General features: G+C 34.1%; 1 protein-coding gene and 1 non-coding gene across 2 annotated transcripts; one reads left to right on the top strand and one right to left on the bottom strand.

Annotated features, from left to right (window-relative positions):
• Nucleotides 1-372: 372 nt before the first annotated feature.
• LOC126970406 (trafficking protein particle complex subunit 10) lies at nt 373-26,229 on the top strand. Its single transcript, XM_050816239.1, has 15 exons — nt 373-713; nt 784-995; nt 1,392-1,784; nt 3,257-3,556; nt 7,055-7,234; nt 8,406-8,641; nt 8,755-8,937; nt 12,436-12,840; nt 13,257-13,740; nt 14,677-14,856; nt 15,480-15,710; nt 16,574-16,834; nt 18,776-18,857; nt 19,717-19,845; nt 21,616-26,229. The coding sequence occupies exons 1-15, from the start codon at nt 650-652 to the stop codon at nt 21,747-21,749; spliced, it is 3,474 nt and encodes a 1,157-aa protein (XP_050672196.1). The 5' UTR covers nt 373-649; the 3' UTR covers nt 21,750-26,229.
• LOC126970744 (U5 spliceosomal RNA) lies at nt 10,674-10,793 on the bottom strand. Its single transcript, XR_007730693.1, has one exon. It is a non-coding gene; the product is annotated as a U5 spliceosomal RNA (small nuclear RNA).
• Nucleotides 26,230-26,328: the final 99 nt, after the last annotated feature.

Consider the following 26,328-nt stretch of genomic DNA (forward strand, 5'->3'; position numbering starts at 1 on the left):
TAGCAAACTTAATTCGATGTGCAGTCAAAATGTGTTTTCAACCAAACAAAACTAAAAGCAAACGAAACTCACGAAAGCAAAAGAATACTATGCAATATGCCCCCTTAGCCGTTGCTAAGTCGGCACTCAGCATGGCTTGTGTTAACAATAATAGTTGGCTATGCAAGTGCCAACATAATAATGACAAAATTAACAGTTTGTATGTTGGCATAAAATCGCATTGCACGTTGCATACAAACAAAATTACAATATAAAGTAAGGCAGTCCCGCCCCTTTTATACTAGTAATTCCATCCTCTTTGATGCAAAATGCCATTTGGATAAAATCAGCTGTCAAATGCCAATGCCATGTCATTATTGTGGGTTGCCAATTGCCACTGATACTACAATAGTCAATAGGTCCATAATTATTACTACTACTAGTTTATTCTTGCTGCACAATCAGTTTAGATAAGTTGAATTTTTGGCATAAATTTAAGAAATGTGTAACAGATACTCCCTTATTTAAATGAAGAATGTTGTGTACTATTAAATGAATTACAGACTACAGTCGTCAACCGTGTCTGTTATGTCAGTGATTTTTTTTTTGCTAAACAGGACTGTTTTGGTGTCATATAGGTAAAATTTAGAAAATCAATTGATAATGAAAAATGAAGGGTGTAGATAGCTCCCAAACGAATAAAGAAGGGATGACAAATAAACCTTTAATAACATGTAAGTAAATAATTCAAAAAACATCTTGTGATTAATTTTTAAAATACATAATAATGTAATTAATGTTTAGGTGCTGGTGATTGGAACTTATTTTGCACATTAGAAGCACCATTAGTAGCTGCAATTCCTCAAGATTCATGTGAGTGGAGGCGGTCATATGGGCGGACCACAAAATTTGTCTATTTGGATGCTTCCTTCATCAAATATAATCCAGACAAAGTATACCCGGAATACAATTTATTAAAACGTCCAATATTTCATATATATTGGACAGATTGTATGGTAATTATTTTAAATAATATATTAAGAACATTGTAGTGTAAAATAAATTAAAGAAAAAGATTAGTATGAAAAAATTACAGACTAACTATTGGTTATTAGATATCATTAAATGTTATCAATCTTAATACTAGAATTATGTTGTTTCTGGTAGGTGGGTGTAATCTATAAGTTCAATGACCTACTTTTCGTGGCATTGGGGCTTACCCAAAACCAACCTATGAAAGGGTAATATGTTTCAATTCTATTTCATATTATTTTTAGTCATTTTGAGAGTTTCTGCAACATTAATCTTAACTATGCTCACAATATATTTAATGATGAATGACATGATTTAGTTTTATCATACTACGAACCTAAACAAAGACAAATAATCTTTCATGTGCCACCTAATTTCAGGATATTGAATTTTATAAAACACATCTCCGAGAAGATGTGGAGACATGGTTTAAGCAGCTTGAAAAAAATAATATTACGGATTGGATGGTGGTCTTAGTAGAAACATATGATATAAGAAAAACAAATAAACTAATTCCAAGAACAACAGTTCTTGATAAAATAAAAGGGGAATTTGCAATAAAACATACAGAGGATAGGTTTATATCTGTTATTAATCCAATTAAATCTGAAGCTCGAAGTGCTGATTCATGGAGGGGTTTAATAGCAAAATTAAGACATTTCATTCTAGTTGGATACAACAAGGTGTTAAATAAGTTTGAAGAATATATGAGAGAGCAGAGGGAGAGAAGAAATGATCCAGAGTGGGATTTTTGTAAATATTTTATTTTACAGGTAATTTTTTATTTTTATAAGTATAGTAAACATTTCATAGTTTATACATGAACAATATACATACAAATTCAAAAATATTAATTATTTTAATTAAACTGGGTTATCACAAAGAGATGTGGCAGATGATACACTATTATTATCAACACTGTTAATTTTTGTTGTAATTTGTTTTTTGATCACAGTGAGTGTGTGAAAATGTGACTGTGGGTACACACAGTATTGACATTTCTGTTCGGTTATCTCAATTGTTTGTTGATTGTTTAAATAGTATGTGGCAGACTCTGACTCACACTAGTGGACTCAGAAAGGAGTATTTCAATTTTAAAGCACAATCAAATGCAAGTTAGTTTCCATGTTTTATGAGCTTTTCATCTTTATCAACAATTTGTTTTATCCAGGACACATTATAAAACATTCTATAATATTTTTGAATAGATATATAATTAGTTCATGTATGAACATATATTAATAATTTATATAACAAATATTATCAATTATTTTGTTATGAAACACTATAAACATTATGTAATAATCCCTGCCCATATACTTATGTAACTTAAGAGAAATTACAGAAGCTTTTGCAGGGGATTTTTAAGGAGTACAATCATAGCTGTACACAGGGAAACACAGTGAAAGGAAGTCATTCCACAGTGTGGTTTAACAGTCATTAGAGAATTCAAAAGACATTAAATATATTTAAATTTTATCATTTCATAATTACAAATATATTCATAGAAATCTAAATAAGAGGGTACTAGATGTTGCATAGCTGTGTGATTCTGCATTTTTTTATTTATTTTATATCATATTACATATACTGATATAAAAACTAGGTCAACTTAGCATCTAAAAAAACCACAAAGGTTAACAACTAATGCTAATAACTACTTAATTATATGTCGCAACTTAAGCTATAAATTAAATTAACAACAGTGAAAATAATTTTTAAAGACATAAAAACGAATAAATATAACTTAGCAGGTTCAAATTCTCGTAGCTGCTATAGTTTTTTTCAATAGATAATCTTTTAGTCTGTAAGTAATGTTTTTAATATTTGAATTTTGCCGCTCAATGAAGGGCAGCTTATTTAGCAAGCGAGGTATTAGGTAATCAGCAGTTTGTTTGCTGTACATGTTGCAGGCCCGGAGAATTGACAACCGGTTCTGAGTTATGGCTCTTGTTTGTATAGGAGTTTCTATTTTTTGCAATCTTATTTTTTCATTAAAAAAGAATTGACTCAATAGCATTTGCTTAACTTTAACATAAATGGGCAAGATATTGCAATGTTTAAATATTTTATTTTCGTTTTGTTTTAATTTTCGAAACATATTTGCAGATAACGTATTTTTTTAAATTTTTAATTGAAGATTTACTGTTTAATTATTTGCTGTGATAGTCATTGAGATTTCTTTGCATAGACTGTATTTATTTTTATTTAAACAATTATTTCAAACTCACATTTTTAATTACAGGAGCAACTAGCATTTGTTCTTGAAATGCTAGGCTTATACGAAGAATCCCTAGTCCAGTATGATGAATTGGATGCATTGTTCTCCCAATTTGTTCTCAATTCTAATATAACAGAAAGTCCAAAGTGGCTTGATAAGTTTAAGCAACCAATAACCTCGTGGCAAGCCATAAGACTGACTGCAGTTGTGCCACAACATTTAAGAGAATTAATAATAAAACAGAAAGCCTCTCTACTAGATTTTAGGAGCTATTTATTTCAACGTCAAAGTGCCATGCTGTTACTTACTTATAAGCCAGCTGAGGTAAGAATTCATTTACTGATATTTCCCTCAATTAAATGTGATGCAGAAAGTGTGTTTACATATAAGTAAAGCTAGTCTATTAGTGTGTTCTTTACAATTTTTTTCAACACAAAATTGATTTATTGGGAAATTACTGTGCTCTTACTGTGAGACTCAACATCTTATGTCTCAAGGTCACGAGCGCAATTGTGGTGCCGTTCAGAATTTTTGAATTTTTCAAGAATCCTGAGAGGCATTGCATTGTTATGGGCACGACATATCAATTACCATCAGGTGAACATCCTGCTTGTCTCGTCCCTTACTATCATAAAGAAACAAACAAAGTATGGGAACATTTGGTCTATCATGTTAATCTTTTTTGTTCTAAAAGTCATTATCACTCTTCGAATAATTATGTGATAATTGATTCCTGTGAATAATGGTGGTAGTGATAAGCTGATGTCTTCAGTCCATTTTTGTGAGCCCACAATGTATGAGCATGAAGCTCACTTGAAGTTACTTATGTCACTCCACTCAATTATTAAAATGTGCCTACCTATCAACTTAAGTGTAGGTATAACAAATATTCTTCCATGTATAACCAACTTGATATAAACTTCTTTATGAAATGTTTCTCAGTTGGTTTGACCAGTTGGTGACAAATGACAATGACAAAATCCCTGCAAAATTCAAGTGAGCTCTCCTTGTGCTGCGAGAGAGCATGGATTGTGGTGATCACTTATCATCACGCGACCCCACACACATCTATGCACGAAAAACTGGGGCTATTAGGGAAACTCAAAATCTCACCTGAACGTGCATTCCATACTAGATACTTTCAAAACGAAGCAGAAAATGTTCAAAACGAATGAGTTACGAAATTCAAGAGAATCATTAGAAACTTTATATTATAATGGACTTTGTAATGACAGATTTGAAATGGAACAACCGGCGTCAGGCTATATAAACAATAAATTTGATTTCAACTGATTATTATATAAAAAAAAATAGAGCCCACCGAGTTTCTTCTCAGGTGTGGATAAATTTTCAAATGGGTGGTATTTTTGATGTTAAATTAGAAAAGAAATGTAGGTTATAATGATCAATTGATGACTAATTGTAAAATAATACATGAATCAATCATAGTCACAATAATTTATTCATATATTCATGTGCAATGTCAATAATTACTGTTAATTTCATTTAATGGATTGCATGTTATACTTGTACTACTCTACAATGCAATGAAGAACACAAAACGAACAAGACTATGTTTATTTAGTTATTATTTACTACAATAAACTTTGTTGGCCAATCTAATATGCTGTGGGTTCAAAGCTCAATAACTATCTAGATGATATTATTCTTCCACCACAAATAGTTTGGCAGGAACTACGAACCCCCATTTGTCACAGTCTTGACTTATTTCCTTGGCTTCTGCCTCTGACGTCAACCCGTAAGTTCACCCTTAAATCCCTGATTTGATTGTGGAATATCTGCCGAGTTCGAACTTCGCAACACTTACATAATGCCCGCTCTACACTTAGTCCGCGAATCACAGCGCTATTTCTCATCACTCTCATCACGAATACGCCGCTAATTTGCGTTAAGTAAACAAGACTCCACACTCGCAATGGTTCGCAGTACTTTCACAGTAAAGTTCGCAACGTCATATGAGATAGACGTCGAAGTAGCTGCTGCTGCATCCCTCACGCTGTGCGCATTAGCGTACTTTAACTATGTAAATATATTGATATTTCCATCATAACGCTGATCCAAGCGTCGTGAATTTTTAATTTATTCTTGTGATTTTTATCATTTGGATCCCATAATATGGGCTCGGCTTGGTAATATTCTTAAAATACCATTTCTAGCTCATTTGTCCAGACATTCATTGTTTTTGTAAATATATCGTTATATATGCACGACAATTAACCAATACAGCAATACTCTGCTCAGTCGACACTGAGCGGAGCGCGAGTGTGGAGTCTTACCGGATTCGCGCCACGTTCACGCTTCACGGTCGCGGGGACAAAAATCTGAGAACAAAGCGCGAAGCCGCGAAGAATATCCGAAACGGCTCCATATTTACCATTCGCGCCCTGTCGCAGGTTTGCCTGCAATTCGCGGACTAAGTGTAGAGCGGGCATAATAGTATATAATATATATAGCTGCATACGGATATAATATCCGTATTCGCTTTATAAATTTTTACAATCAATCCACTTTGATCCATATGTTGTGTTCAAACCACCACAATATTTCCTTCTGTCACCACCTTTAACTAAATATCTCGCTCTCATTTCACTGTTTCTCAATCGACCTCTCAAACATTTTAATTCGCACGCACAGCTCGCATTTCATGTGATATCCCAGCAAGATGAGAGGGACAGGCCTCTATCTTAGTGATGGCAGGCCAATATTAAACTTCAAAAATCACCAATCCAAATTACTCTTTTTTAAATTGAATAGAATAGAACCCGCCATGGTTATAGTAACCAACATGCCTCTATGAACAGTCACACCCAAAAAATGTATAAATCTGTTCTCCACGGAAAAGAGCTTTCTTGCAGGACGATACGACATTGGTGACTTCAAAAAACGAGCGGCGTATAGCTTCCTTAAAGCCCGGCAACGTTCTTGTTATTACTCTGATAAGAAAGCAAGAAAGTATCGACGGCGCCCGGCTGTGAATCTTACTTATTTATCCTCCTCGTCCATAAAAAAAGATGTGCCTTCTCGGAGATATTCTGGTTGAACATAAAACTTCTATAAATATTAAATAATATAGTATTAAGAGCTTTGTATGAGCTTTTTGTAATAAATATTATATAAATATGCATACAAAAATCTTCAAACTCCGCCGGCGTTAATCTTAATGTTGAGGAAAATCATTGCGCTAATTACCTTCAGTCGTTCCTAGAGATTTATACTTACATACAATTTCACTTCCTTTTAAAATGCTCATAAACTTCAATAATGCAAGAATAAAGCAAAACTGTACTAATTTTTCTGCATGACTAGCCATTTGTGAAGATTGTTTTTAATTGTCTTTCTCAGTATATAGATCAGCAATTATTTATTCATGCAGTTTTATAGTTATACATGCGGCGCACTTAAAGTTTTGCACTTCTAGCTAATCGGAACTTTGAATTTCGAATGTCATATTTTTTGAATCATTGCAACCTTAAATAGGCGGAAAATCAAAAATCATCAACGAAAATGGAATTAAGTCGAAAAGATTTTTATGATTTTAAAAGCTCTCTCTCCGCAAGACTCTGCCGCTCGTCTTCATAATGCTTTTGGGAGAGAAGCACGTTGCTTGAGCACCATGAGGCGACAGTTCGCTGAATTTGAGAGAGGTTGGGTTTCTTTAAATTTGTTGTTCCAAAATTATTGACATCTGAAATACGTCGAATTCGTGATTGATTATAATTGAAATAATTGTAAACTAAGTGAAGGATTGCTTATAAGATTTCTCTTTTTAAAGTAATTGACAAATGTAATTTATCATTTCAGATTGCATCCCGTTGCTTGAGCACAGTTCACAACACACAACTGGAGCTGTCGCTGCTAAATGCTCAATCAATAGACGGAGCCCCAGCTTGTTGGGCACACCTAGCTTGTGTGGAGACACTGCATGTGTGTGAATCCTGTACTGAAATGCAGGCACCGTTGTTACATAATGCCAAGGATAAGGTACTTATTAAAATTATTGATTATAGGTGAGCAGTAGAACTAAGTTTGTATGTGTCTGGAAGTCCAGTTGCTAAGAAATTGTCTATTCCTGATTATTGTAATAGACCTTACCAGATTCTACCCCAACAATTTACATCATTTAGACAAAATAAAATGTAAATCAAAAATTATGTAATATAAATAATACGCCCCTTTAAAATTGAATAAATATAATAAAACTTGTGAATAAAAAAAGTAACTCAACCCCTTTTTATTCGACTTCCTATTTCTCAGTCGGCCATTTGCAGTACTTTCAACGATACAAAACATAAATAAAACGATTTAAATTCCTTGATAGTAAAAAAACAAAAATCCTGTTGAATATGTAATATAAATAATGCTATTTGTTTAAATTAATTGTTATATGTTGTTAATCACACATTTTAATTACTTTAATAATATTTATTAAGTATGTATATTGTATGGCAAATATAACATCATTTCGTACAATTGTGCAAGGAAACGTCATTAATGTCAATGCTTTATCATCTTTGTTCCACTGTGATTTGTATTTTGTGTGACCTTGCATTTTGTTAGAAGTCCGGACTTTTTAGTTGATCTCGTTTAGATTTTGTTTCTCGTTAAGATTGTAGACTAATTCGATAAGTAGTTTTTTTTATTACATTCCATCAGATCCGGACTAGAGTCTAAACAGGCGTATTAATCCAGACGGATGGTAACCCTAGTCCTAACAAACATTTTGAAACTTCAACTTGATTTAATGAGAAATCGCAAGTAGAAGGCGTATGTTTAAATGTTCGATAATCAGTTATAAACGAATTTTAATAGGTGAGGCAAAGCTCTATTGATGAACATCTATAGAGCTTGGAATGTGAATGTATTGGCTGTCACGAAAACTTGCTATAAGATGCTGACATAGCCATTTACAGCAGAAATGGTACGAGTACACAAGCAAACGAACCTCCACGACTGCGGACTGCGTGGGCAGGAGTGGGGCGCCCCTCTCCTCTTGAAACCCCACTCCATTGTTGCTCCATCTTATCGCCAACTGACTCTCTTCAGAGACCTTGGGCTGATGCAAGTGGAAAACTGTGAATGTTTTCTGTGAATATCACTATGGGAGACTTGTGATCATGATAAATGATAATGATGCTTATCAATTTTATTTTAGCTTCACGAGCTTGGTAAACTATGTGGCTTACTTCCTGGTTGTCCAGAGCCCAGTTCCGAACAACTCCACCTGGTTGTAATGTTATCAGCCGGAATGGGTGATTCAGAGACAAACAACAAAATATCCCCCACTGTGAGATTGAAAGAAGCTCTCTGCAGCAAGACTACTTTCCAGCAATATTATTTAGAGTTGGCCGAATTAGCTATGGGAACATATAAACATATTGGGAGATTAAGGTTAGTTTGTGTATATATTCTTGAAGCATTAATAGAAACCTCGACCTTACCATTTTTCTACTGTTTGTTTCTATTTAGAAAAAGAAAAAACAATTTTCTCTATATAATTACAGATTCGCTCGTCAGATAGGGAGGGATCTCGCGGCATTCTATTCAGAGCTGGGTGAGACCAGCAAAGCAGTAGTATTCCTCGTCGATGCCCTGAGGTCTTACGAGGAGCAGGGCTGGATGGATTTAGCAGCACAGACTAGACTAGAGTTGGTCGCTGCTGCTAAGAAAATGAAGGACTATGAAAGGTGTGGTAATTTGAATATTTCAATAAAATTATTTCTTTACATGAGCTTGAAAATGCAGGTCTATTATTGAGGCTTTTATGGGAACATGTTGGGAAAGAATACATAGCCCCCCTCTTGCTAAGGAGCATCTTAATATCAGTATCAAATATATGATCTAAGTCAGTAACACGTCACAAAAGACGGTGTTAGCTTACGGCAATACAACCCAGAAAAAAATCAGAGTTACCCCAAAGTCGCACCTAAAGAAGTTAACTTCAATAATTTTGCAATAAAAAAAAATTTACTTCACTTATTTTCTAAATTTTACATTAGTAGTAATTGTAATTTAAATAAAGTAGGATTTTTTGGATTTAACATTAACAAGAGTAAATAATAAATTAGAATTCAAAATCTATAGAAAGCCGTCATATACAGATATTGCTATTCCCGCGTCATCTTGCCACCCCGTACAACATAAACTAGCGGCCTTCCGCTGCTATGTTCACAGATTAATGTCAGTCCCACTGTCCCGTGACAGCTTCGCGAAAGAACTTAATACAATATACCAAATCGCGGTTTCCATAATAAACAAAAACATTTAATTAATTCAGAACTTTATCCCGTCCCACCACAATCAAATACCAAAAAAAATGGGGGTAGTTTGACATATATTGGTCCAATATCGGATAAAATAGGTAAAATATTTAGGAAAAACAATATTAATGTGTCCTTCCGAAAGAATCACAATGTCAGTCGAATATGTAATGGCAAAGATCGATTAAATAATTCCGAAAAATCCGGCATTTATAAACTAAGTTGTGACACTTGTAACGGGGTATATATAGGTCAAACAGGTCGAAATTTCGAAATTAGATTAAAGGAACATATTGCCGCATTTACGAATAATCATCCCGAAAAATCACACTTCGCGAAACATTTAATTGATACAGGTCACTCACTCGGAAACAATAATAATTTTAATATTTTACATACATGTGAAAAAGGATTTCGCTTAAATGTGTTAGAGCAATTAGAAATAATAAAACACAAAAATAACAATATGTTTACATTGTTGAATGAACAAACAAATTTAGTCCCATCACCTTTGTTACGTATCTCTTCCGGGGGTAATTCGTCACAACAGCCGACCAATCACAGCGCGTCATTTCATGGGACGAGGGTATAAAAGAGCGGCTTCCGGCTCATTTGATTCAGTCTCGTGTCAGATTTTGGCAAGATAACACGTCCTGAGGATGCCTCGTGTAGAGGCGAAACACGTGTCGAATTGTTTTAAAGACAAATATTGGCGGAATTAACACTAAAGAAAACTTAAATAATTTGTATAATTATGGATTTCCGCAAAGTAACGCCTAATTCAATAAATTTTCATAAAGTAGGATAACAATTAGCAACTGATGAGTCAATAGTCATTAATGTTATATTTGTATTAAAGTATTAAACTAAAAACTTTAAAGTTATATTTAATTAAAAGCAATCAATAACTTATATTTCTATAATGAATAATAATACTTATTAGTACTGTTTTAGTCTACAATTAAAACTATCACATTAAACATAATTTCATTAAATTGTAATTAATATAATAATTTTCAATTAAGAATATCGCATGAATCATTATAATTATTAATAATCGTAGTACGTACTACGTATAATTAAAAATACAAACTGATAGACGTAACTCGTAAGTAATAAATTATTGTTAGTAAAATATATTAACCATATTTTATTATGTCATAAAGTTTCACCGAAGTGAAACTATTGAAAAAAGTATTTTAGACTCATTTGGGTGTTCCCCTCCACGGAAATCTTTAGTAAAAGGCGAAAGATTTATACGTTTTGAAGGGAAACCAGAGTGACTCAATCCATTGCATTGAAATGATAGGGTCATATGACGATAAAACTAGATAGCGCGTGTTAGCAATGCAGAACGTCGCAAGAGCGACATCTAGTTTGTAATGAAAGCAACAACATTGTCCCTACAGCTGCTGTAAATAACTAGTAGAAATCTTGTAATGTGTGCCTCTCACTGAATCTACTATTTATTTGTTTATTTTTTTTTTCTTGCTCAGTTCAAAAAAGAGTTCCAAATACATCAGCTATTGCTATTGTGGATATCTCACATTTTCACAATGCCTACTACTGATACAGCTTCAAAAAAGTTAATCTCTATGATATATCTTATAACTAAATAGAAATAATATTAAATCTATACTAATATTATAAAGCTGCAGTGTTTGTTTGTTTGTTTGAACGCGCTAATCTCTGGTACTACTGGTCCGATTTGAATGATTCTTTCAGTGTTGGCTAGTCCATTTATCGAGGAAGGCTATAGGCTATGTTTTTTTTTTCAAAATTAGGGATCCGTAATAAAATTGCTATTTTGTAACACAAGGTGTAAAATCGAAAACCTATTTTTGCTTGCGCTGCAAAAACTATTGACAATAGAACAAAATGATGTACAGGCTATAATATAGGCAATATTTTATTACTTATAAAACTATCGCGTGAATTATACTTTATATGGCAAAACAACGTTTGCCGGGTCAGCTAGTAGTAAATAAAATTAGGGCTCATTTTTTTTTTTTTTGAAAAATGATAATAACATAAATGGGTGCTACTTGTGCCTGTTCTTAAATAGATTTTTCATTTTTTTATAAGAAAAATGTTAGTAGATTGCACACTACGCGAAAATTTTTGAATTGAATGAAAAAAAAATCAGAAAGAATTGTCATGAGGGGATGACATTGACAGTTGATATTTGAATTTTTTGTAACTAAATTGGAATAACAATCATGGATGTTGCCGTTTTAGCAGGCATTTTCTGTATTCATAAAGACGATATATTGTATATATGTTGGTATATTATGTTGATTTTATAACAATAATAGACACACTTTTACCAATAAACAATAACATCAAATTATCTAGACCCAAACTAGACATAAATTAAACTATGGATGCTAGAAAACCATGTATAAAACACTATAGGGTGAATTTTTCGAGTGGGCGTGGATGACAAATCCGCAACTATAAGGAAGAGTGAAAAATACTCAGAGAATTTGATAGAAACTAAAACTGAAAAAAATTTAAAAGAAAAAAACAAATCCCGGATTTGTTTGTCGTAACATTTAGGTAGTGTCGCTAATAATAATAAGTTTTTTTATTTTATTTTATTTATTTGGAGAAAAAAACAGAACAATTATCTAAAATCTAAAAATAAGTGGCTTATAATATATAATGCTAAAACAATTGTTTCTTAGAAACTTCTCACTAAGACTTAAAGTTTCTAATGTGACAAGGACGGTTTGATTAACTATAGATTACTGAAAAAGAACATTAAAAGAAAGACTAATGTTACAGAATGTATAAGCTACATTTTAGATCATATTGTAATTTTCTTGTTTATTACATTTTTAAATTGTGCTTATTTTATTATATTAAAATCTATATCAATCAAGTTGTGAATACTTTGAAATAAGAACATTTTTTATGTTTCAGATACACGAAATTATCAGCTAGAATAGCAAGCACGGTGGAATTAGAAATTCTAGTCAGACATTTCTACTTCGAAGAGATGATGAAGTCTATTAAAGAGAGTCTCAGTGATAAACAGAAAGCTGTTCAAACAGAGCTCAATGATTGCTTTCAGCTCATATCAGTAACTCTCCTGCCGTCCGAACGTGGTATTTATATTACTGAAAATAAGGTTCAAGTAAGACTGGTGTTTGAAAGTCTGTTGCCAAAGGATGTGGCTTGTACTCAAGCGGCGATATGTATAGATGTGTACACAGAAAGGCAGACAGAAAAACAGACGCCGGTGAAAACCTCTAAGACTGATTTAAGTAGTGTAGGAACACAGAGTCCAAAGAAATCTGATGATGTTTCTAACAATTTAGTTAAAAGGTAACATAAAATTACTAATATATTATTTTTATTACTTATTAGATTTTATTATGTTGAGTTTGATGGCAGCATAAATTTTTGGTAATTACGTATTTCAAAGTTGTTAAAGGAAATGAAATTGGAAGAACTAAACGCAACTATCGTGAAGTATATAATAACTAATCTGAGGTCCGCAACATTAGCTCAGTTGCGATTAGATACTTTCTGTGATGTGACGAATCCCTTGGAAGTGTGTGGCAAATCTAACTCACTTGTGGGTTTCTTATCGGGGTCACATTGCAGTGTTTCCATAGATCTGAGTTTGACATTTTCATGGGCCAGTATATTCCCATAATATGGATTGATTTTTAAAACTTGTTGATTGAAAAACATAAGTCAGGTATTGATATTTTAAAAGGTTCATTTAAATTTTTCAGTATAAAACTAGATGATTTAAAACCTAAGGATCCATTACTCAATCCAATGCACATTATATCAAAACTTCACTACAAAGAGGACAAAACTCTTCAAAAGGCTACAGTGGAATGTCTAAATCAAAAGATTACACTAAAACGCTCTGATAGCAGTAAATATAGAAAACCTTCTGCCCCAGTGAGAAGTAATTACGAGTTAAGTTTTTCGAAAAATAATATTATAATCCATCCGGGCTTGAATGATATTGTGCTTGAATATGTTCCAACGAAATGTGGCACTTTCAAACTTGGTCTGGTTTCATTAACGATAGAAGAGAAATTGGAGTTTTTATCGGATGCTTTGTTGAATATTAAAATGGGCTACGAAGTGGTCACGCAAGGAGTATCTGTATATTTGAATAAAGTTGAGCCGAAGAAAGATTTAGTTGCCGGTCTTGAACAGGAGATGGAGCTAGTTGTAACTAACGGCAGTTCTAAATTAGAAGAGGTAAGTATGTTATCTTCAGAATTATATATATTATTGCGTTTGAATAAATTTATCAATAATTATGGTTATCTCCATACGTCTCAGTCACTATCTTCAGCTACTCTCAACCTTCGTTCAAGTCAATCTCTCTTATTCTCAGTATTGTCTTCTTGACTAGGCTTCTTTTTAAAACATGGTCTATTTGATCGCTTGGAAAAAAACTAATAAGTCGACCTTTTCCAACATTTCCATCCACTTAAATTATTAAAAACTTCTCCGGACATTATAAACTTTATTTATATACGGCTTTTCTCACGGTTTGTCGGAGTTAGTACCAACTAGTTTCGGACCATTCGGAGTTCCTACGCAAATCCGCAATTTGAGATGGGACATCACCGCGGACTACACTACACTCACCCTGATGAGGGACTCTCCAACTCCGCCAAACGTTGGTTAAAGCCGTTTATAAATAAAGTCCAACTTCCATCCACTCTCGCTTCCTAACTGTTTGCTGTTAATTTTCTTCATTCCATCCTCTCTCTATCCACCTTATCTTATTGTTACGTTTTCAATTTCTTCGATATACCAATGAAAAAATGTCTAGTTAACTAGTAATTTAAAATTACTTACACAACAATTCCAAATCAGAAATAGAGTATTTAGTAGTCCAAGATTATCGCCGAAATCTTAAAATTTTCTATTGGTTCTTCGTTCTGTACTTATAGCCTTGTTTTGCTTCCAAACTTAAAAACAATCGATAGCAGCATTTGCTACTATGTACATACCAAAATTACTAATGTTTTCAGACCATCCACTATGTAGGTTTTATAGAAACAAAATTCGACTTTACGTGTTACGCCTGAAAGTTAAAGTTCGATTGTCACAGTCAAATCGAAAGATATTCTTAATCATACATTCATCTACAGTATAAAATATACAATCAATTATATATTGCAGAATTCTACAATACTTCTAAAGACATCAACGGGCCTGCAGATGAGATTCGCAGACGATTCCGAATTATCTCGCGAACTGAGCGTGAAAGTTGAGGCAACTGAACCTTTCTATACATCGAGAACATCGTTAAGATTGTATGCTACTTTGATGCCAAGACGGGAGAAAAGTATAGAACACTCGGTAGGTATTTATACTTTTTTTGTGAAGGTACCTACATGAAAACAACTGCTATTATCTGTGCTGGGACTAAGACACGCGCTAACATTGGAAGGTGGACAATAGAGACCATCAAATGGAAAGGGCCACCAGGTAAAAGATGCACTGGTAGACCAAAGCAGCGATCGGCAGATGAGGCAGGCGGTGGGGAGAAACTGGATCGATCAGGGCAAGGATAGGAAAAAGTTGGGGGAGGCCTATACCCAAAATGGGGTCCACAACCAAAATTATATAAGAATAAATAATTAAATTGGTCACTTTAAATAAAACTAACACTAGATTTTAAAAACTTTACTAACATTTTATTGTAAAATATGGGTTATGGAATAAATGGCTTATTATTATTTTTATCTGTGCTGTAACGTTTGTTCGATCATCATGCAGTTTTAGTAAAAATTTATAATTTAATTGAACGAATTGCTCATTAACATATAATAACACACAAAATTGGTTCATTACACGATCAGCTTAAATCGCAGTTTCGTAGTAGAAATGTGAAGGTACATTGAGCTTTGGACGAAATCAGCATACTTACTGTTAGTTGTTCTGCTACTATTATATATATGTATGTAAATGTTTTCCTGCAGGTGTGGCTAACATGTCCATGGTTGGAGACTGTGATGGAAGTCCCCCTCCACTTCACCCCACCCCTGTTAGCGACGTGGCGGCTACTTACTTCGAACACCAGAAAGTTCGTGAATGTCACAGTAAAGTCTGTAGTTGCTCATTTAGTTAGCTTTGTACTGAGTGAGCCCAAGTTGGAGTGCGACGGTAATATAACCGTCTCTGATTTGAATCCGAAGACTTGTCGAAGTTTGGTAAGATTGCACTTAAAATTTTATATATAAAAAAATATGTAAAACTCATGTATATCTGAAATATATAATTGAAACATGTAAAATAAATACAATTTTAACATTTTAAGGAAAGATATTACGCAAAATATCACCCCAATAAAAAAATAAAAACCGGTTGCACTTTTGTGGAAAAATACAAAACATACATACAAAGTTTAGAATATAAAAGTTAAAATATAATAGTTCAGGAAACTTTTATTAGTTTTTTATTTGAAATTCACGCAGTGGGAGACATCGCCTCCTATTTCTGCCATGAAGCAGTAATATGTAAACATTTCTGTGTTTCGGTCTGAAGGGCGCCGTAGCGAGTGAAATTACTGGACAAATGAGACTTAACATCTGTATCAAGGTGACGAGCGCAATTGTAGTGCTGCTCAGAATTTTTGGGTTTTCCAAATGATTTTCTAAATGATCGGACAGCCTGGAAATAAATTGTGATTATTTTATAGCGATAGAAATGACTATACAATATTGTATATTTTTATTGAAAAGAGCGCAAAAAAAGAATGCTTGGAGAGTTTCTTGCGCCGCTTCTTCTCTCTCAGAGCGCCATTTGTTTCCGAAGCGGTAGTAGTATCTAGTAGTATAAGAAATGACATCAAAAAGAATTCTAAAGGAATCAATTTTGAGAAAATAAATGCCTTTTATGGCCTTAATGGACAGGGTGTATCAATTACCATCAGCTGAACGCCCTGCTCGTCCCGTATCTTATTATATATATATATAAATAAAAATAGGCACTCACATATTATGATACAATACATTATACTCTGAAATGTGGTTCCTCATTGTTTGATTGAAATTTGTTTTGCTTAAAATTTCAGTTGGTGTCCTCCGAAGGCACTACAGTATCATTCATGTGGGAGCTACTCAAAGACCCATTGGTGAAAGCTGGAGCAATGAAAGCAACATTCAGTGTTCAATACCAGTTACCTGACGATGAACAGTCTAGAAGTTTCTTGTGTCCATTTGATATACAGGACTACACAACATTATTTGTTATCCGGACAAAGCTGGAACCCGGGAAAGGCTCGGACTTCTGTAGGGCATCACAGGTCTGCTGTTTACACTTGACTGTGCAAAGGGTAAGCTAAAACTGTCTACTCCTATACCTTTTATACCTAAGTACTAATATATAACTAAAGGTAATACAAAAAAGAAATATTATTAACTAAACTAATTTGACTGCAGCATCCACTGTCTATAGGGACAACACAATCTGAATAAATATCGGCTGTTATTTTTTTTGTACAGGTTATATGTTTGTACCATTTTTCAAAGTCAAAGTAACTTAATTCAATTAGGCTTAAACTAAGCGCTTTGGAATCGACACTATAAATATTTCGTTTAAATTACTCAATCTACTATATTATGTTCTGAAAAAGTAGAGCTCGCTGTGAAGAACATACAAGAAACTCAACGGCCAGTCTTTTCCATCAATTAGATTATTTTACAATGGTTGTAATATACATAATAAATTAGTTTGTAAGGTCGCTGCATCCACTATATGAATCGTGTTTAAATATATATCAAATGTTTCATTAAAAGTAAAAAATGTGGTGAAAATAAACAAATAATAATTATGTTCATTTTACGAAGTCAGTTTATATTTTATTCTTATTTTTTTCGTGTTAAAGTTGCCAAAGCTTTTAAAACACACTTCTAGACTTAGCTTTGTAAAGAATGAATAGATTATAATCAGCTAACTTGATTTTATTATCGTTCGAGTAATATTCATTTAATAATGTTTGATATTGATCGAAATATATAATATTTACCGTACCAAATGTCAAAAATGTAGATGCAAGTGTTTTGTTAAACGGAGAGGTGATAAAATCGGTGAAATCTGCTATATTTCTTGGCATTACTCTGGATTCCAAATTACAATGGGATAACAATATTGAAGGATTGGCGCACAGACTTAGTTCTGCAGCATACGCGGTTAAAAAGATTAGAGAATTACCTGACATAGATATGGCGCGACTAGTAAAGGTAACACTGAAAATGTTTAGAAAATGAAAAGCGGCTTCGTTCTACAAAGTTGCCAATACTTTTATTGTTTTATAGCCCATTCTACCTTAGGGGTCTCTTCTATTGCATTTTCGTACGCTTTCACCGCTTTGTTCCCAGTTTTATCTTTAGTTCTTGGGAATAAATAAAAGTCGCAGGGCGCCAGGTCAGGACTGTATGCCGGATGACTCATTATCGACACCTGCCATAGTCAAATATTCAACAGTCCGTTGTGCGGAGTGCTCTGAAGCATTGTCGTGGTGAAGGAGGATCCTGCTTCGAGGGCACTGCTGTCGATTTTTTTCCAAGACAACAGGCAAACAGCGATCGACATACCAGTCTGCAGTAACTGTCCTTCCATCTTCTAGAACAACTGTCGCGAAATGACCTTTCCGACCAAAGAATGAGGCAATCATCTTTTTTCCTTGACTTCTTCCTCTCTTTACCTTAGTTGGTAAAGCTCAAAATAAGGTTAATTAGCAATGTTTTTAACAGGCCAGTTCTAAACATTTTCAGTGTTACACACGTACTTTAGTTATATCCATAGTATTATGTCCTATTGTATAATAATACAAAATTTGTGCTGCAGAAGAGGGCTATTCGCGCTATTTATAACCTAGGTAATAAAGAATCATTGAGAGCAAAATTCAAAGAACGTTGACTGTTGGTTCTCAATATATTCTTGATAATATAATGTATGTTCATGCACATAAGTGAATTTGCTAGAAACTGTCATAACCGTAATGTTAACACGGTAAAGGTAAAGGTTACTATGACATAAATGACTTTCTTAATGGTACCACAGATTGGGAATAGAGCGACTGCCCTCAGGCTATTAAATCATAAGTTTAATTGTGCAATATTACTTTGTAAACATATTTTTTTGATGAAAACCCTCTGAATTTGTTGCGCCCATTATTCTCAGGTCTGAGGCATTCGTTTTGAATGGGTAGTTTTCAATAAGTGACATAAGTCACATCGTATTTTGAATAAAAATAATTCAATTTGAATTTCAGGTAAACGAGACTGATTACACGCTTCTTATGTACGAGGTCTTGGCCGACCAGACCATGTGGGCCGTGTTGGGTCGGACTGCGGGTGAGTGTGTTTACATTAACTGCTAAAATCACATTATTTGGGATTTTACTTCCAATTCAACTGTGCTATAAAACACTGTATAGTTGTATCATAACTTTCCAGAGCTAGCAGTGAATGTGTTGGGAAAACAATATCCATATACATAGATGACATATAAATAAGTTATCTCTTTGTATTTTAAAAGAACAGCTTTTACACTGGGAAAACAATATTTAAAATTTTTGTCCAACCTTTTGTTTATCTGTTTTCCTTTTTTAGTGTTCTACGTTATCACAATCGCCCGTACTTTATCTGATTTAAGTTTCTTACTCATGAGTCGTCTTTATTGGAATTTTCATTTCAAATATGGCCAGTTTTTTTATGATAATAAGGGACGAGACGAGCAGGTCTTTCCGCTGATGGTAATTGATACACCCTGCCCATTACAATGCAGTGCCGCTAAGGATTCTTAATAAATAACATAATACACAATAACGCGTACTGGTGGCGAAGCAAACAGCGGACTGTAGTTAAATATTTATTGACAGCCCAAAGTAACTGGTTATCGTATGGGGAAATATTATAAATAGATAGCTGCGCGTGCGCCGGTGTCGTGCTGATAGTTTGGACGCAACTGCAGGACGTGGCACTGCAGAGTGCCTTGATGACCGTTGCCTCCCCTCTCCGCCGGCTCCCCTCTGGCGTCTGGCTAGACAACCGGTTCATCGGCCGCAGTTAAGACGGTTCCAACACGTACACATTACTGCTTCACGGCAGAAAAAGGCGCCGTTGTGGCCGACTTCCCTATAATTTGGATGCCCCGGGGGAAACAGCACAGATTGTTCACAAATTAATCAGGACACATGTTTTGTTTTAACAGGAGTGATAACCATGGACAGTTCGGGCTCCGGGACCGGTCAATGCGTGTCGCTCGACGTAATGCCCCTGGTGGCGGGCTACCTGCCTCTACCCACCGTGCGGCTATCCAAGTACATCGCAGCTAGCAAAGGTTTGAAATATACAATCACTCCTCTATTTGTTCTAACATCTTTCACTTGTATCAATCCTTGCTCTCTTATTTTGGGAATGGAGCTGCTGGATGAAAAAAGAAGCCCACTTAGTTTCTTGTGCCCGTTCTTCTCAGGTCTGAGGCATTCTTAATAAAAGAAATAAATGATATCATATCAATATTGTTGCTATTACCCTTACCTGATAGTGGATATGCTCGATGCTATGTGTCGAGATTTTGCCGCAAACGCTAAGCGGCAGGTAAGGTGCGGTAACAACAAATGTGACCTAACAGACGCGAGATGCGATGCGATGCGGCGCGATACAGAGTGAATGCGATCCATCCGTTGATATTTTCGCGCGAACTGAGGCGTGCTTATCATTTTTATTTGTTTACTAGCTGACCCAGTAAACATTGTATTGCCATATAGAGTAAAAAAAAGGATTGCAGTAATTAATTTTTTTTGGGGTCTAAAAAATCATTCACGACTCGTGGTCCTGAAATCACCGTGGATTGAAAATAATTGAACGAAAGGAGGTGGGACACGTAATAACAAAGTAGCATTGCAAAAATACTCGTCTATAGTTTCCATTTTTGATTTGGCATCATTTGTCGCAAAAATGATTATCCTACCATCGCCATGGGACATGGGATTATATAAAAAATGAAGCCAAAGATTTGGGTGCCTCAGTTGGCAAAGTAAAAGACTTTTTAGAGTACATGAAGAAATACTAATATATATAATAAAAGTTTCATTGCAGAATGGAACGTTTACGGTCACACGAAACGACACAGAACAAATAATGTTTGCCAAAGTTGGCACTATTCAGTTAACAAAAATTATGAGACAGTTAATTAATTATTAACTGTCTTAAAAGAGTATATGGAAATAGTCATTGAAAAAAGCCCAAGGAAAAAGAGACAAATTGAGAAAGATATATAATTTGATCATTAACACCCAAACAAAACTTATTAATAATAATATTTCTTATGGCCATTTTATGGAAATACTTCGTTAATTATATACCTATGTACAAAAGTTAAACATCTTTGCCTATTTCGACATATGGTACTTATTACACCACTAACGTTTTAACTAATTTTATATCTTAATAAAATAGTGTAGTTAAAACCGTGGTGTGAAGACGAGGAAAAAACAATTTCTATCCTTAATCATTCGCTATCTAAATTATCGAGAATGTCGATATCATGAGAATTGAAATTGACACATCACTTATATCAATTACCAACAGGGTGTAGTAAAACCCTTGGTGTGACCACGAGGAATAAAAATTACTCGTAGTCACACTGGTGTGACAAACTGGTGTGACCACGAGTCGTGAATCTAAAAAATAGATAACGACCGAGTCTCACACCAACCTATATCTTACATACAATTTATAGAATAGAATAGAAACACTTTATTAGCAATAAAAAACACATACCTACAATTTACAGTATTAATTACAATCTTAAAACAATAAATTAAATGAAGTAAGTAAGAAAAATTATTGAAATATAAAAAATATTTATCATACTACAATTATTATATTCATATGCCATATTGAAACGAATAAAAAAATGAATGGAATAGAATAATATTAAAATCGCGATACAAAAATAGGTGTTGATCGTAAACGGGTGAAAATTTAAAGTTGTATGTGTTTTTAAGTATAAGTACACTCTATAGATCTCAGCCTCGATCATTGAGTGTACTCGGATAGTGAAAATCAAGCTTGAGCTTCACTAATGATGTTCTTCCACTTTCAGATCCAAAGAATGACATGTCAGTTCACCCCAGGCTGGAACCGTTCAGTCCGGGACAGGTGTACCACGCGGGCAAAGCGAAACAAGTGCATGTGTTAGCGCCGACTCCTAAGGAACATCTTGATATTACCGCGTAGTTATCAAAGTTTCATAACAAGTCAAGACAATTCTACCAGTGGGAGGCTCCTTTGCTCAGGATGCCGGCTAGATTATGGGTAGCACAACGGCGCTTATTTCTGCCGTGAAACAGTAATGTGTGAGCATCACTGTATTTCGGTCTGAAGCGCGCCGTTGCTAGTGAAATTACTGGGCAAATAAGACTTAACATCTTATGTCTCAAGGTGACGAGCGCAGCTGTAGTGCCCCTCAGAATTTTTGGGCTTTTCAAGAATTTTGAGCGGCACTACATTGTAATGGGCAGGGCGTTACAACAATCATCAGCTGAAGCCCTGCTCGTCTTGTGCTTGTATAACGTTCGGTTCGCGTGGCCTGTTCTCTTCAGAGATCACCGACTGCTCTCGGAAAAAAACCTATACCACTAGTAAAAAAAAGGTTGGGCTATGGAGAATAGTTAAGGTATCGTAAAACAATATTATGCAGTCAGTTTTTTGTACGTAAGTACTTGAAAGTAATATTTTTGTAACGATAATTTAAACCATTCACTAAAACCACAAAAAGACTGCATTTCGATATTCAACACATTTATGAGAAAAAAATTAATTAATAATGTCCAAACTTATCCGATAAAAATTGCAAATCATTGACTAGTCAAACTGGTACTTAGCCCCGCACTAGTCACTATGTGACACCAATAGGATACCTACATTAACGATTCACTCTAATTTATAATGTATATCCATAATTACACAATTTAAATGTGAAAACAACATTTATGAACAATGCGGGACTCGAATCTCTCGCGTTCCACTGAACCAACCGTTCTAGTCCCACATCGTTCATAAATTCTGTTTTTAAATTTAATTTGTGTTATAATTAATTCCAGAAGTGGTGGTTATCACTTTAAAAATAACAAATACATATATACATCATTTTAAGCAAGAGTTTTGAAATGTTTTTTTTTTGTTAGTTAATGTATAATTATTATTTTTTTACTTTCTAGTAGGTACAAAAACTGATTGAATATTTACGATCCCTTAACTATTATATGTAGTGAGACCTTTTTTTCGTAACTAAAGACTTGCGGTGCAATCGATCAACCTCTTTCGTCACTAAATGTTAGTATGCGTATGCTATCAAAGTACAACTCTGCTTAAAGTCAACCTTTCCGCTTTCGTTATATTTTTATACCGATTTTGTGTTATTAATAACGCGAAGTAAAGTTATTACAAATTTAAAACTTTTTCTGCCTCACATATAAACTTGGTGTAAAGTAAATTATAATAAACCAAGAATATGCAAAATGTTTACAAATAGATGTTTGGTTATGATTTGGTTTATTCGGACGTATAACGGTTCCTGAGTTTATTTGCAAGGGTATCTAACATTCGGTAAACTTCAGAATTATCATTGTATTGCACTGACCTCTACTATATAGTAGAGGTATATACCTACAGTATAGCGGTAGGTATATACGTAGGTATACCTACCACTGTATAATGGTAGCACTATACTGGCGGCTGTCAAAGTGCTTTTGTGCCTGTTTGATATTCGCCATTTTGGCGCTGTTGGCCATGTAGCGAGAGTCTGCGGTACTAAAAAAAATGGTGGGGAACGAACGAAATTAATTGAAAATGCAAAATACTTCAGAGTATTGTACGTTCCTTCGCAGCCATTTGTATGGAAGGCACAAAAGTTTGCTGTGAAACATATGGAACAGCCTGTCCATTGGTATTAATACAGGTCAGTGTTGTATTGACACTGTAAATATTCTTAGTTTATTCTCAGGTATAACTTTATACGAAGTTTGTTTGTGAGACCGTTTGTCTTTATCTTAACTCTGTCACTACAGAATTACACGACTTGGAAGTAATTTTAAACTTGGAGTAACTTACATTGCGTTAATTTATAAGACAGTTACGTGTTTTGTGGAGCTCTAGCATAACTCTATAAGGTTAAATTTGTGACGTGTCGTGCGATTATAGAATTTTGTAGCAGGATTATTTTGTTTATTAAAACAGCTGGTGCTAATCAGTGCACTCTATAATACAATCACTTGTTCGAATATATTCTGGAATAGGAATTTGTCGTAAACTGTTACCTGTGTTAACGTTTCATAGTTTGAATTTTCAGTGTTAATGATGAGATATTACTGAGATTTTTAATTATTATTATTTTTTAATATGAATAAATATATTTCTTGTATTGAAATATCATCTATCGGGTACTATGTTATTATTTTTTATTTTACGTTTACAAGTTTTACAATAAAAAAGTTACATACCAGTGGCATACCAGAGGCAGGATGCCAGCTAGATTATGGGTACCACAGCGGTGCAAACGGATAAATGAGACTTAACATCTTATTTCTCAAGGTGACGAGTGCAGTTGTAGTGCCACTCTTTTGGGTTTTTGAAGTATCCTGAGCGGCACTGCATTGTAATGGGCAGGGCGCATCAATTATCATCGGCTGAACGTCCTGTCTCATCCCTAATTGTCATAAAAAATGCTAAGTGTAAACACCCCCTTTGTCCAAAAATATTTACGTCCCCTATTAATTATATATAAAGTGTGACATAAAATTCCCTTTAAAAATTTATAAAATTAAACATAATATAGCTCAATTTATATATTATTAGTTCAAATTATTACAAAATAATTTCCAACAAATTAATAGAGCCTCAGGAAGCCAGATAAGATACATTTAGTCAACGAAGATATCTTTTGTTAATTTTGTGAATACTATATATTTTTGTGTTGTTTGTTGGGAATTTTTTACGTTTTGAGTAGCCTGTTTGTGTCAATATTAGCATGAACACAAACGTTTATAGTTAAACTATTACAATGAAGGAAAGGAAATAGACCAAGAGTTCATCATACTTAATTATGACACTAGTGACGAAGATAATGCAGATATGATATTTAAATGTTTTTGCAGACCGTACAATACCTATCAGTCACAAAAACAAAAGGTAACTCCCACGGGTGTTCAAACTGAGCTACTCGCTTAGTAATTTATAATGTTATTTAGTCTTTAATTCGCTAAGTTTCTCAAAATCACTGTTGACAATCAAAGACACGTGTTGACTCGCCAAATACTGTTATCAATGCCTAATTGTATTAGTTTTCTTCCCGCGTAGTTTGACTGTAAAGAAGGTAAAGTAAAGGTATTGTGGGAGGTTAAATATAATATTAGCGGGAAAAATAGACGTCCTATTCAAAAGTCGCTTAACAAGATGGATATTGTCTGCATAATACTAGCCAATAAATAAATAAAAATGGAGTGGGCTTAAAAAAATCATCAAGACTATGCTAATAATAGGAAATATCACAATGCTTTTGTTTTATATTATACAAAATATAAACATACAAATGATTTAAGTCTTCTTTAGTGTTAATTCGATATAAACATTTACAATATACATTTATAATTATTGTGCATAAATTACTCTCCTTTAGTAAACTTGATCCGATTCTACTCGAATGAGCGTAACAAAACCGAGAGTGACAGCTCCGTATAATTCAAAACCCACAAAATAAAACAGCGCTTGGAGTTGGAGCTAGATTCATCATCATTTCAGCCGTTCACTGTTGGACAGAGGCCTTCCCGAAAGATCGCCATGACTATCGGTCCTGCGCTGCTCTCATCCAACCTGTTACGGCGATCATGACCAGATAGTCGGTCCATCTTGTGGGGGGGACAAGACCAACACTGCATCTTAAATTCAAATTCAAATTCAGTCCGTCGGACTATGTGCCCTGCCCACTGCCACTAAGGTTTCGCAACTATCTGGAATATGTCGGTGACTTTGGTTCCATGCCCTTTCTCACAAGGCCCATAGTTGGCGAACGTTAGCTTGTCTATCAGCAATAGACAATAGTAGTAGCAGTAGAAATGTTTGTCCAGAGTTCGTCCGAGACTGTACGGTCTATTTCTGCTCCTGTTCTGGTTTAAAGGCGCTTGTACATCTGTAGATTCTCATAATTATCCATCTTAAGCCTTACATAGTCTTACCACACAGATTATCGTGTCACAATTATGGGCTAAGTTAAGAATTTATTAAAGGCGAATGTAACAATGAATCTAATCGACGAGTAGTTCAGAAAAGTTCAATTTTGTCAAAAGTATGACCTGTCTGTTTCTTTCTGATAATTTCAACTACGTCGCGACATAATACCTATATTATTTTAAGTGATTAATTATCCGTTTTCAGTAAGATATCTGAGGTATCTTACTCACAACAATTGTGTAGGTGTACATTTTTTTATAATCCAGAATACATAATATTAATATATTAGAAATGCTTAATTATATTGAATAACGTTTTATTTAAATATGTTTTTGTATATTGTAAAAGATAATTCTCATAGTCAGAAGTGGTGTTAATGTTAGAATTTAATTAATATTGTACATAGATGTAAGGTGTTATGGAAATACATATTTATCTTTCATACCCTGTATATTACTCAGCTGTCAGTAAATGATTATTGTTAAAATGTTGTTCGTTTTATTGTCATTTCTACCCGACTTCAAAAAAGGAGGAGGTTCTCAATTCGTCGGTATTTTTTTTTATGTTTGTTACCTCAAAACTTTCGACT

This window comes from Leptidea sinapis, chromosome 21, assembly GCF_905404315.1.
Source record: "Leptidea sinapis chromosome 21, ilLepSina1.1, whole genome shotgun sequence".
Lineage (NCBI taxonomy): Eukaryota > Metazoa > Arthropoda > Insecta > Lepidoptera > Pieridae > Leptidea > Leptidea sinapis.